Source organism: Panthera onca, chromosome D2 (genome assembly GCF_046562875.1).
Source record: "Panthera onca isolate mPanOnc1 chromosome D2, mPanOnc1 haplotype 2, whole genome shotgun sequence".
Lineage (NCBI taxonomy): Eukaryota > Metazoa > Chordata > Mammalia > Carnivora > Felidae > Panthera > Panthera onca.
The window spans coordinates 76,547,635-76,561,426 of NC_138349.1; the positions used below are offsets into that span (position 1 = coordinate 76,547,635).

The following is a 13,792-nucleotide window of genomic DNA, read 5'->3' on the forward strand; positions in this document are numbered from 1 at the left end:
TCAGATGGTGGAGGGAAATCTGGTAAAAAGAAGTAGGAAAAATCAGGGTTGAGGATGCTTTCCCAGCACTGTGGCAAAAGTGGCACTGTTTGAGACAGCCACTGAGCTGCAGTGACTCTGGGGTTGCAGTGTCATGGTTAGATCTGTCTAAAGATCTTTTTTAACACCCTTGAACATGACTTCCTGTTTTGGAAAAAAAAAAAAAAAAAAAAAAAAGACTGGTTGCTTACCAGTCTGATACTACAGTAACTACTATTGGGTTTCTCCTAGAATTTGAGTTTTACAAAATCTTAACCAAAATGGTAATGAGTTTATAAGTAGCATGACTGTGAAAACCACCATTGTAAGAAATGTGACTAGATTTTTCTTCTATTCTTATTCACAGAGAACAGTATTATCTATTACTATTTTTATTATTATTATTATTTTAATTTGAGAGAGAGAGAGACCATGCAAGTGCGAGTGGGGGAAAGGGGCAGAGGGAGAGAGAGAACCTTAAGCAGGCTCTTAGCACGGAGCCCAGCGGAGGGCTCAATCCCACCACCTGGGATCATGACCTGAGCCAAAATCAAGAGTTAGACAAGTTGGATGCTCAACCACCTGAGCCACCCAAGCGCCTGGAGAATAGTATTATTAAGCACATAATTTCTCATCTCCAAAGAAACACATCATCTTATACTGAATGTCCAGAAGTTTAAAAACTTATTCCAGGGGCGTCTGGGTGGCTCAGTCGCTTAAGCATCTGACTTCAGCTCAGGTCATGATCTCCCGGTTTGTGAGTTCGAGCCCTGCGTCGGGCTCTGTGCTGCGCTGACAGCTCAGAGCCTGGAGCCTGCTTCGGATTCTGTGTCTCCTCTCTCTGCCCCTTCCATGCTGATGCTCTGTCTCTCTCTGTCTCTCAATAATAAATAAATGTTAAATAAATAAATGAAAACTTATTCCAACATTTTTATTCAATAATATCTATGATTTAATAACTGATGGTATTTTAAAAAATTTTTTTAATGTTTATTTATTTTTGAGAGAGAGAGAGAGAAAGAGAGAGAGCCTGAGCGGGGGAGGGGCAGAGAGAGAGGGAGACACAGGATCCAAAGCAGGCCCCAGGCTCTGAGCTGTCAGCACAGGGCCTGCTAGGACTTGTGAACCATGAGATCATGACCTGAGCCGAAGTCAGACACTTAACCAACTGAGCTACCCAGGTGCCCCTGCCAGTATTTTTTTAAACATACCAATGGGGCCAATATAATCATTAAACATGTATGGTACTTTTCTCACTATAAATGTTTTTAGGGAAAGAAAACCCATATGAATCAATGTAGAATCTAATTTATAGATTTCTTTTTAATTAATTAATTTTTAAATATAATTTATTGTCAAATTGGCTTCCATACAACACCCAGTGCTCATCCTAACAAGTGCCCTCCTCAGTGCCCATCACCCATTTTCCCCCTGCCCCATACCCTCATCAACCCTCAGTTTGTCCTCTGTATTTAAGAGTCTCTTGTGGTTTGTCTCCCTCCCTCTGTGTTTGTAACTATTATTTCCCCCCTCTCCTTCCCCTATGGTCTTCTGTTAAGTTTCTCAAGTTCCACATATGAGTGAAAAAACATATCTGTCTTTCTCTGACTGACTTATTTCACTCAGCATAACACTCTCCAGTTCCATCCACATTGCTGCAAATGGCCAGATTTCACTCTTTCTCATTGCCAAGTAGTATTCCATTGTATATGTAAACCACATCTTCTTTATCCATTCATCAGCTGATGGACATTTAGGCTCTTTCCATAATTTGGCTATGTTGAAAGCACTGCCAAAAATAGAACTACCCTATGACCCAGCAATAGCACTGCTAGGAATTGACCCAAGGGATACAGGAGTGCTAATTTATAGATTTCAAAGTAAATGTAATCTAATGAAGTCCAGAGTTGGACTCACAATGTTTAAGTAAATTTGAGGGCATCCTATTTATTTAACAGAGGATTTATCTGTAGCTAGCTTGAATTATTTCCATATGGTTAAAAAGTCTTCAAAACTTATTTTCTTAGGCAGATTCAGCATGTTTCACAAAACCTTTATTGTACTTCTAGTGTATTCCTACTGTATTCATGGTAACACTATTCCTTTACACAGTCCAAACCAGAGTGGTTCTGAATAATGTGGTTTTACCATAAATCAGTTGTGGAAATCTAGTGCGATTTCAGTGATCAGCATGTTTTTGAGATGAAATTGTTTAACTTGTGTTCTTATCAGGAACAAATGTGCAACTTCCTCCTCCCCTGATTTTAGAGATTTCAAGGGGTTCATTCTGTCAGGGTTCATGTGTCAGGCCTCTTTTATGAGAGCTTTTCTGGGAGAGCCTGCAGGCCCTAAACTCAGGACTAAGAGTGAGACTTATTTTATTAAAATATTTTTTCATTTCAGTATAGTTGACACATTAGTTTCAGGTACACATCATAGTGCAGAAGAGTAGGGGGGTTCCTCAAAAAATTAAACATGGAGATATCGTATGATCCAATAATTCCACTATTGGGTATTTCCCCAGAGAAAATGAAAACATGAATTTGAAAATATCTATGCACTCTTATGTTTATTACAACATTGTTTATAATAGTCAAGATATGGGAGCAACCCACGTGTCCACTGACAGATGAATGGATAAGAAAGATGTGTGTGTGTGTGTGTGTGTGTGTGTGTGTGTGTGTAAAGTAGAATATTACACAGCTATTAAAAAGGATGAGAGTCTACAGTTTGTGACATAAGTGGGGCTTATTTTATATCACAGAGTTCCTGATATCTTGTAGAAACTGCTGACTTACATGTTCTGAAGGGAATGTGACTCTTCACATCTTGAGAGAAAATGTGTTTGGAAAAAGAATTCTGATTTTTGAACCACTATTCCCAGTGAGGGGAAATTGCACATAAATACATCATAAATCAGTCAAGCTTTGATCATCTTTTTTCTCTAGTATTACTGCTCTTTTCTCTTACTCAAAATATTTCATGGTGAATTTTAAGCTAAAGAGAAGTAAAGCAAACTCATTCTATTGTTACTGAATTTGAGGAATTTGAACTCAAGCATAGATGATACTTGGGGACCTTTTAGAACAATTTGTTAACTAAACGTAGAAGCAGTGGTTCCACTTGAAAACGTTAGGAAAAAATAAACAGATATGAGAGAATTCACTAAAATCAGAAGTAAAAATGTTTGCCCTAGCAGCACCTGGGTGGCTCAGTCGGTGAAGTTGTCCAACTCTTGATTTCGGCTCAGGTCATGATCTGGGGTTTGTGAGCTCGAGCCCAGGGTCTGGTTCTACACTGACAGGGCAGAGCCTGCTTGGGATTCTCTCTCTCTCTCCCTCTCTCTCTGCCCCTCCCTGCCCTCTCTCCCGATGTGCTCTCTCTCAAATAAGCGTTAAAAAAAAAAAAAAATGTTTGCCTTAAAACTAGCAAGCCAATACGCTGTATTTTATATGATTTCTCTCCTCGTTAGATTGACAGCATTTTGCTGATAAGCTTCCTTGTTCTAACAGGAAACTAAACACCCCTACTGCCTGCATGAGTTTCTGTGTGCTGGTCCTGCTTAATCCATAAATTCATTCCCTCCCACTCAACCTGGACTGGGACTCTGTTGGGAACCTCCTGTTACAATACATACCCAAATCAACCCCTCTCCCCCAGCGTATGATTTCAATGCAAAGGTGACCACCCTGCAAATTTTATTTTTCTGTTGTAGAGGGCAGAGAGGAGAAAGATAATGACCACGGGAATGTCTGGGGTGCACCACTTCACAAAAGTAACTACTTAAGTTCAAGGTGTCATCCTGCTGGGGGAGCAACCATGTTTTTGCACAAACGCTGAGTTGGCAGTTGTGACACTAGCCATTCTGAGGATCCGTGTGACTGAAATCACGTTTCCGTGACTGTCGGCCAGAGTGTGCATGAGAATTCTGTGGGGCGCCTGTGGAATGTCAGACCCTTGGGGCCCCTGAGATTCCAGTTAAGGAAGTCTGGAGTGGAGCCCGGGAATCTGCATTGTTAACAAGCCCCAGAGGTACTTCATTCAGATGCCAGGATGCTGGGGACTATACTCAGGAACTCAAGCCAAGGCAAGATCTCTACTGCTCTCCTTTTGAAAGATACCATCTAGAATCTTAGTAAAAAACCATGCTTTTAGTTTAAATTCCTCAGAGAGGGGACCCTGGGTAGCTCAGTAAGTTGAGCGTCCAGCTTCAGCTCAGGTCACGATCTCGTGGTTCCTTGAGTTTGCGCCCGGTGTGGGGATCCCTACTGTCGGCGCAGAGCCGGGAGCCTGCTTCACATCCCGTCTCCCTCTTTCTCTCTGCCCCTCCCCCATTCATGCTGTCTCTCTCAAAAAGGAAGAAACATTTATTTTATTTTTTTTTTAATTTTTTTTTTTCAACGTTTTTTATTTATTTTTGGGACAGAGAGAGACAGAGCATGAACGGGGGAGGGGCAGAGAGAGAGGGAGACACAGAATCGGAAACAGGCTCCAGGCTCCGAGCCATCAGCCCAGAGCCCGACGCGGGGCTCGAACTCACGGACCGCGAGATCGTGACCTGGCTGAAGTCGGACGCTTAACCGACTGCGCCACCCAGGCGCCCCTTATTTTTAAAAATCTAGAAGTACGGGCGCCTGGGTGGCTCAGTCGGTTAAGCGTCCGACTTCGGCTCAGGTCATGATCTCGCGGCCCGCGGGTTCGAGCCCCGCGTCAGGCTCTGTGCTGACGGCTCGGAGCCTGGAGCCTGTTTCAGATTCTGTGTCTCCCTCTTTCTCTGACCCTCCCCTGTGCATGCTCTCTCTCTGTCTCAAAAATAAATAAATGTTAAAAAAAATTTTTTTTTTAAAATCTATAAATAAATAAATAAATAAATAAATAAATAAATAAATTTCTCAGATAATTCTGTTAATGGGAAAGATTGTCCTTTAGCGGGAATTGTACAGGAGCAGTGAACGTAGTAGCACCTTGTTTGAACAAATCCAGCAGCCCGGCGCTCAACAGGTGAATGAATGTTAATGTGGAAAAGAGATGACTCAATCAATCCCTCATTCAGTGTTAGCTGTTGGACCCTGATAACTGATTCTTTATTTAAAGCTTTACACCTCTCAAAATCGACATAAACCTTTCCTTCATAACGTTCTGTATTTCTGTCACCTTTCAAGTTTAGCGTGCAGGAAGGAATTCCGCACAGATTAAAATCCGATGGGCCCGAATCAGTTTGTCACACACCTGTGCCATCGTCACCACCCTCGGGGAGCTGTGAAGCCAACACCTGTGTCAGACAGCCCTAAGCATGGAGGTTCCTTTCCAAAGTGAATTCTTTGAAAGGTGTTAACACGTTTCACACGCATGTCAGGTGCCTTTGACGGGCGCTGGCCGTGGCCACTTAGACAAGAGAGCTGCCGTAGCTTTGGCTTTTAGGAGGGTGACCTATCAAGACAAGTAAAATCCCACTCTGCTAATCTGAAAGGCTTGGTAAAATGTCAGACAGATGAATGAGCACAGAGGAATTTGTTGTGATGTGAAGCAGAGGGAAATGTGTCCGGAGTGCCTCCTACTCACTCCCTGGGGAAGGGGGGGCATCCTGCCCTAGGGTTATGGGGATGGCCACGCCTGCCTGACACCGGACAGATGAGACTGACGTGAGTCACTTGTACTTACAGCCTGGGGGAGGGGGACACCGCAAGCCACACAGGGTCACATCCCACGGGGCTGCCCTTGGGAACAAAGTGAGCCCCCGGGGGCTGTAGGTGGTAAGGGTGGTAGTAGCGAGAGGAGGTTCCCCAGGGAGGATGTGATCGGCTCATCTGAGTAATTCAGCGGGCTGGCGGGGAACTGAAACTCAGTACTCAGGGGTAAGTAGGAACCGTGCCTGGTGCTCGGCTCAGGGGCCGATCACGGGGCAGTGTGCGGAAAGCTTTGCACCTCGGCCATTCGAGGCCCTCCTGATTTTTACCAGATGTCAAGGCAGTGCTAGTATTGAGTCTTAGTCTTAGATCTTACACCACAATTGACTCCATGATAACCTTGACTTCAATTTAAATCTTAGTGATGATTGGGACTTAGAGGGTAGGGAAGGGCCTCCCTAAAAAGCACACCAGACACTGGACCAGGAGAGGGTGGGCCATGTGGTATGGCACTGGTATAGTGAGGGCATGTCTCCAGAGAGCACGAATTTAGGTAACCAATGCCGGGGTGCCTGGGTGGCACAGTCGGTTAAGCGTCCGACTTTGGCTCAGGTCATGATCTCGCGATTTGTGGGTTCGAGCCCTGCATCAGGCTCTGTGCTGACAGCTCGGAGCCTGGAGCTGCTTCGGATTCTGTGTCTCCCTCCCTCTCTGTCCCTTCCCCACTTGCTCTCTGTCTCTCTCTCAAAAATAAATGAATATTTTTAAAGAAAAAATTTTTTTAGATAACCAATGCCTATGGCAATAGTGACCCAAGGCAAGAGCTCTATTTGTTCTATAAAGTAGGAATTCTGTGAGGAGCTCATCCTCCCTTTCGATTTAACCTGTTGCCTAGAGAGTAGATGGAAATTCGGTTGAGTGGCTTCTTTTAGAGCCGGGCATTGTGTTCTGAGAAGTGAAATGAATGTCTTGGTCATTAGCAGTAACGTCTGGAACTCCAAAGGGGATAGAGAATATTCTAGTGAGGCCTTACATTGTGGCCTTACTATGTGCAGAGATATCTGTTACCTTGATTTACATTCTCTTCATATGTGAGGCAAGAGATTCCCAGAGTTCTGTCCCAGAGTGGGCAAGTCTTGGGCAGTGGTCCAAGAGTTTGTATTTAAAAAAGAAAAGTGCCGATGGGGCCACTTGTTGGCCAGGGCATCCAGCACTAAGATGACCACCTGAAGTTTGGCAGTCTTTTATCAGGGACGTGTTGACTGAGGGCTAGAAAGCATAACTATCCATGAACTCCATCATGTATGATGGTGGTGATATCACCTGTAAAATCTACAGATTCCCACTGTTGTTCGCTCAGTTGATCTGAAGGGGCTCCCCAGGTAACCAGGAATGTCAGAAGGGTGACTTCTTCCAGCACCATGGATCTGGCAAGAGCCTGAGGATAGTGGAGACCATGCCCTCCTATGGGTGGAACATGCCAGAAGGCCCACGTTTGTCTCCACTCAGTAGCAGTAATGGGTGGAACATGCCAGAAGGCCCACGTTTGTCTCCACTCAGTAGCAGTAAAGTCTCAGTAGCCATGTCGAGCTTGTACGGAGCTGCTTCTGTGACTCAAGGCATAATAGGCAGCAGGGTATGAAGGCTCACAGGTGCAGGGTCAGTGAGAGCCTCTGTTTCCAGAAGAGCCCAGTGTGCAGCCAGCAGTCGCTGCCCTAGGGGTGTATGGAGAGAAGGGTCTAGCAGGGCAGTTTCATGCATCAGAAGCACGTAGATAGCATATGGTGGTCATGGGTGGTCCAGAGACTTCAGGAAGAATATGAGGAGGTTGTTTAAACCCTTATGGTGAAGGGGTCTCAGAGAATGCGTGTTGTAGGCTTTTGTTAGAGGGAGCCAGATTTACAGTGAAGCACTTTACAAGTAAGTGTGTCAGTGAGAACAAATAAACTGTGGAAATGAGGAATACATTGCCTCCAGAACTCCCCCCAAACTAGAAGATGTTGGACTTGTATTCACTTGTAGTAAGTACTGAGAGGGTCCATAACTCTTTGTTTTTTATTTTTTATTTTATTTCAGAGAGAGAACGAGCAGGGGATGGGCGGGGTGGCGAGAGGGAAAGAATGAGAGTGTCCCAAGCAGGCTCCACACTCAGCACGGAGCCTGACGAAGGGCTAGATCCTATGACCCTGGGACCATGACCTGAGCCAAATTCAAGAGTCAGAGGTTCAACCAGCTGAGCCACCCAGGTGTCCCTTAATGTTTTGTTTTTGTTTTTTTTTTTAATTTTCATAACACTTAAAAAAGTTTTTCTTTAGCATTTATTTATTTTTGAGAGACAGAGACAGGGAATGAATGAGGGAGGAGCAGAGAGAGAGGGAGACACAGAGTCTGCAGCAGCTCCAGGCTCTGAGCTGTCTGCACAGAGCCGGACATAGGGCTCGAGCTCATGAACCGTGAGATCATGACATGAGCCGAAGTCAGACGCTCAACAGACTGAGCCACCCAGTCGCCCCTATTTTTTTAACTCTTTATTGACCATGTCAGAGATGGAGCAGCCCTTAACTTACCAACAGATTCTCAGGAATTTAACCAAGGTGGTAGGGCCGCACGCTGTGTGGGGGTCAGTGTCCTGTTCCCTTTCTGTGAGCTCTTTTATGGATGTTGTATGGCTTGGATGAATATGTCAAATGGATATCCTTGGAGGAGGATGTCATCCATGTTGGCATACCCACGATCCTGGAGAAGGTTGGGTGCAGTTAAGATCTTGCCTGCAAAGACCGTGTGCTAGGGCAATGCTGTTGGGTCCCCCATACGGAGCCCGGTCACCATGTACGACTGCCTTTGGCGATGAAGGCACATGGCACCTGAGAGGTTGCTCAAATAGACACTGAGCAGAACATATTAGCCCACTTGGTAATAGCCAGATATTTATTAGTGGCTGATGGGACGGAGTCAGTAATTTAAAAAATACTGGGCATTGGGTCTGGTGCCTTAATGGATGGGGCCACCACATTAAGGCCGCAGTAAAGTCCTGTGAGACACTGTTCATTGCCTTTCGGGTTTAAGAACAGGCCAAATTCAGCTGTTAATTGGAGAGGCAGCAGTTAATCCACCCTTCACTCAAATCAGGTCTTACATAGTAAGTTTTGATCTTTGAAGGTCCTGTTTAATTTACATCGGGCCGTATTAGGTGCTTGCACTGAGAGGTCTGTAGGGTCCCATTGCGTTCAAATCAACTTCTAACTGTGAAGATTTAATTTAATAGTAATTTGTTAAGTCAGAGCCACCATGCCCACATGGGATAATCTAAGGCAATGGGTGCCGTGACCATGGGGAAATGAGGCAAAACAATAGTTCTTTTGGTTAGGATGAGTCATACCTATTTGTCTTCTGTTTCACGTTCCAGAACTCTCTAGGGTTACGTGGGGACCTCGTGTTTACATTTAGTGGCATCTCCAGGTGTAACTGTAATTGGAGCCCCGGGACTGATTAAGTCCCTGAGGGTTTGCCGGTTGGTGCATTTCAGCAGGTATTAAAGCTGATTCAGAACCGACGTTGTCAGGCACAGGGGTATCCAGCACTCGTTTACTGGTTGGCTATGTAAATTATTTCAGTAAATGTTGGATTTCCCATTGGGTCATTGGGTCCCACTGTGGACCTCTGCTTGCAGTCCTTTTTTTCCTTTCATCTCCTCCCCGGTGTCCAGTTTCTTTCCATTTTCTGTCCAGTTTCTTTCTTTCATTTCCCGTCCCCTTTTCTTTTTGCGTCACTGGATTAACTCTGGGTGCAGGTAGGTGGGGGAATCCTCCACCCCGCTCGTATTTCTGCATTTCCGCCTCCACAGAGCCTCAAATCAGTACCACGGGGTTGGGGCCTTCCCTGGGCAGCGGTTGCTTTCATATGTTTCAGGACCCCGGGCTTGCGTCAGGGTCGAACTAACCCCGTGCCGTGCCCCAGGGGTACCACGGTTTCCCCGATAACTCCGAGGATCAGGATGTTCCTTGCAGCCAGGCAGAGGTGGCCGAGCAGCCCAGCAGGCAATGGGCTGGAACTGAGCTCTGCTATGGCCCTGCCTTTTCTTTGTTTTTTGGGGCTTTCTGTACAGATTCCCTGGGAGTATTTCTACTTCTACCTGTATAAAGGGTCAGCACTCACTTTCTGTCTCTGATCGTTCATGGTGCAGACTTTCTGAGTGTTGACGGGGAGAGGCTTGGGAGGCTGACGGCCCACCTCGTAGGGAGCCATCTCTTCCTCCAGGGAATGCCAGTCAATCTGCTTGGGGTTGGGTCCACCTCCAGGAAGGTCGTATTGCTTATGGGTCTGGTATGGACCAGCGGGCCCATGACTGCAGGATCGGTCCTTTGGCTCCTGTAAGCGGCTGCGCGGGGCCCAGGCGCACTGGCTTATGGATGGGATGCTCAGAGCTGACCCACCAGACATCAGTCGAACCCAACAGCACATCACACTGGGGCATAGTCAATAACAGTTTTCACCTTGGGGACGGGGACATTTTAGGTGGGAGGAGAGGACAAACACCGAACAAAGACGACACACAGTGCTGCGTAGGCCAGAGTGCAAGTCGGCCAGCCCCAGGCAGCCTCAACTGTGGCGGGGAAGTTAGTTACATCTGACAAAGTGTCTTCCATAGCGGTTGGGCCATGCAGTTCACGAGGCCAGCTGCTTTGATCCCCTCCTGTTCACCCCAGCAGTGCGGGAGGGATCCTGCCCAGGGGTTATGGGGATGGCCATACATGCCTGACACTGGACAGATGAGGTTGACATGAGTCACTTGTGCTCCCAGCCTGGGGGAGGGGGACACCGCAAGCCACGCAGGGTCACATCCCACGAGGCTGCCCACGGGAACAGAGGGCACCAGCCACCAGCGGCTGTAGGTGTAAGGGTAGTAGTAGCAAGAGGAGGTAGCGTCCCTGGTTCCCCAGGGACGGCTCGTCTGAGGAATTCAGTGGGCTGGCAGGGAACTGAAAGTCAGTACTCAGGGTTAAGTAGGAACCGTGCCTGGTGCCCTCAGCTGGTGCCCTCGCAGGCAGCGGCGGGTAGCCTGGGGCCTTATGCCTAGAAGCAGAGAGGGCAGGAGAACCGAGGTCCTCCCGATTTTACCAGATGTCAAAGCAGCACATAGCACTGAGTCCCAATTGCAAGCCTCACACAGCAGAGCGTGCCCTTTCTTTATCAAGCTTTGTCTCTTTCCCCCCCCAGCTGAGGAATGTGATCCAATTACTTTGAACGGCCCAACAAATTCTGATGCGCCACATGAGGTAAGAGTCATTTTGGTTCTATTTTCACCCTTAGGTGCCTGCTAATCCAACTGGAAGGTCTTAGAGATTCTCTTCCAGAGCTTTGAAAATAAGGAAGAAGATTTCTAGGTCATAAAATAAGTCTGGAAATGATCTTGAAGCATCCCAGTTGTACGGGATATTGACAAAACGTCTGTTGCTTTCAGTAACTATGGTACCTTTGATCCGTCCTTTGAAATGAATATGTATCTATATGCTAAACACAGACCATCGATGTTTATTAAGCCGCAACAAAACTGGATAGTCCTATGCCATTTTTGTAATGCTTTTATAAAACTTTACTCAGGGGGCGCCTGGGTGGCTCAGTCGGTTAAGCGTCCGACTTCGGCTCAGGTCACGATCTCACAGTCTGTGAGTTCGAGCCCCGTGTCGGGCTCTGGGCTGATGGCTCAGAGCCTGGAGCCTGCTTCCGATTCTGTGTCTCCCTCTCTCTCTGCCCCTCCCCCATTCATGCTCTGTCTGTCTCAAAAATAAATAAAAAAATAAAATAAAGGGTTGTCTTTAAAAAAAAAAAAAAAACTTTACTCAGATATGAGAAGTCAAACTTCATATCATTTTTGTTGTCTTTTTCCAAAAAGCAAATCCATGTGTTGTTTTCTGATTCTAAAAGAATGTTCTTTTAAACTCCAGATAGGACAAAAATGTACCCCCAAAATTGAGAATTGCCTGTCATTCATTCCATTGTTCACCTTTTGAGGTACCTCCTTCCAGAAGCTTCCTTGGGTCACCGTGTGTTTCAGTCACTTCTGGTACTGTCCAGTCCATTTCTTTCCACTTGCTCGGAGCTTATTAGCCAAATTGCATAATGCTTCACATCTGCTGAACTATATTTAGAGTGTCAAATGTCTCAAAAAGCCTGTCTTGCCTCACGATGGACTGGTTCGGTCCTGCCCGTTCCATAACACCCAGTTAATTTTTAGCAAGACAAATTGGAGGTTTTGTTTAGGCTTGCTTGTCAAACATCAGTCTGTCATAAGTTATTAATAGTGATACTCCTGGAGAGTCAAATCACTTTTGCAATAAAGCAAAGTTACACAGTAGTTGATAAAACAGTCAACTTTAATTGTATACATCTCTCTTGAAAGTTGTCAGTGACGCTGCTTTTAACTCTGGTTTGGGGCTTTTCAGTCACCCACTGTGAATATCATATACTTATTTATTTTTTTGTACTTTTTAAATGTTTATTTTTGAAGGAGAGAAAGAGTGTGAGTGGGGGAGGGGCAGAGAGAGAGGGAGAATCGAAGCAGGCTCCAGGCTCTGAGCTGGCAGCACAGAGGCCTATGCCAGACTCGAACTCATGAACTGTGAGATCACGATCTGAGCTGAAGTCGGACACTTAACCGACTGAGCCACCCAGGCGCCCCTCACATTCTTATTAATTAATCCTCAGCAGTTTCCTTGGAATTACAACCTAAGGATTGATTTTGGCACTGACTGCCTTTAAACAACTTTAGTAAACCCCAACTATGAAATTTTCTTTTCTTGCACTCCTTAATTTGTTTGGCAAAGTTTTGCTCCTCACACGTTTTGTAACATGATACAGACTCCCATGAAGATACAAGAATGTTGTTTGTTTAGCTTGATTTTAGGGATTTTCCAAAACCAGTTAAGATTAGGTACCGAATATACCTTAGGACGCTGTTTAATAATTTTTTTTTTTTAATTTTAGTGTCATAGATCTGGCTGCTTGAAGTAAAGACAATACTAAAAGATGAAAAATAAAATAAAAATTAAAAGAATTTTTTAAAAATTAAAAAAAAGATGAAAATAGATTTGTCAACAAATAAAAGGGGAAGAAACGTATTTGAGGTTTTTTTTTTCAGTTCCGTTTTAAAAGAGAATGTCTTCTATTCCTGTGAAAAGTAGGACACTACCTTGCTACTTCAGTTAGTTATTTCTTTGCATAATCTATAGGATTTGTTCTAACTGCTAGATATCCAGAAGGATTCTTTGAAACCAACTTGGCAGACAGAACAAAGAAAACTCACTAGGGGAGAAACATTTAAAAAAAACAAACAAAAACCCCCACAGTCCATTTTCTAGAGCTCAGACTTTAAATTTTTTTTTAATGTTTATTCATTTTTTGAGAGAGACAGAGCACGAATGGGGGAGGGGCAGAGAGAGAGGGAGACACAGAATCCGAAGCAGGCTCCAGGCTCTGAGCTGTCAGCACAGAGCCCGATGCGGGGCTCGAACTCACAGACTGCAAGATCATGACCTGAGCCGTAGTGGGACGCTCAACCGACTGAGCCACCCAGGCACCCCTCTAGAGCTCGGACTTTAAAGGCAAGCTGAAAATATGCTCTTTAGAATATTTAACACTTGATATGTTCGTGATTTTTATCATTTTAAGACTAAAACTCACTCTAGCAAGAGTGCCTCCTTTGAATGATGCAGAGGGAAAACGCTGTAGTGTCCTGGTACACAAGATCAAACTCTGACATCTCGGACAGAATTTCGTAATAAAGAATCCTTTATTTTAGGAACTTAAAATCAATACCCTATCTACTAGATCCTGTCCTACTACTTCAGTTTATCAAAAGTTGCATTTGCTGAGCATACACTTGGAGCCCAGATCTGGACTGGGTGTTCTTGGGTGTAAGAAAAAGTGGGAGGGGAACGGACAAGGGAAGACCGCAGCAGGGCTTACAGACTTGCTGGAGAAGCAGCGTGCACACAACATTAGATTCTGGATGTGGGGATGCTTCACAGGGTTGAAAATTTTCCATGGAACGAGGGGCACATGGGTGGCTCAGTCAGTTGAGCGGCTGACTTCGGCTCAGGTCATGATCTCATGGCTCAAAGGCTCGTGAGTTCGAGCCCCGTGTTGGG

The 13,792-nt window shown here is 45.3% G+C and overlaps 1 protein-coding gene across 10 annotated transcripts in view; it reads left to right on the top strand.

Moving 5' to 3' along the window:
• EDARADD (EDAR associated via death domain) overlaps positions 1–13,792 on the top strand; it is a 95,098-nt gene that overhangs the window by 41,312 nt on the left and 39,994 nt on the right. For all 10 annotated transcript variants that reach the window (XM_060642886.3, XM_060642892.3, XM_060642889.3 and 7 more), the window contains one exon: positions 10,863–10,921. In XM_060642886.3, coding sequence (XP_060498869.1) covers positions 10,863–10,921 — 59 coding nt within the window. The remainder of the gene's footprint in view (positions 1–10,862; positions 10,922–13,792) is intronic.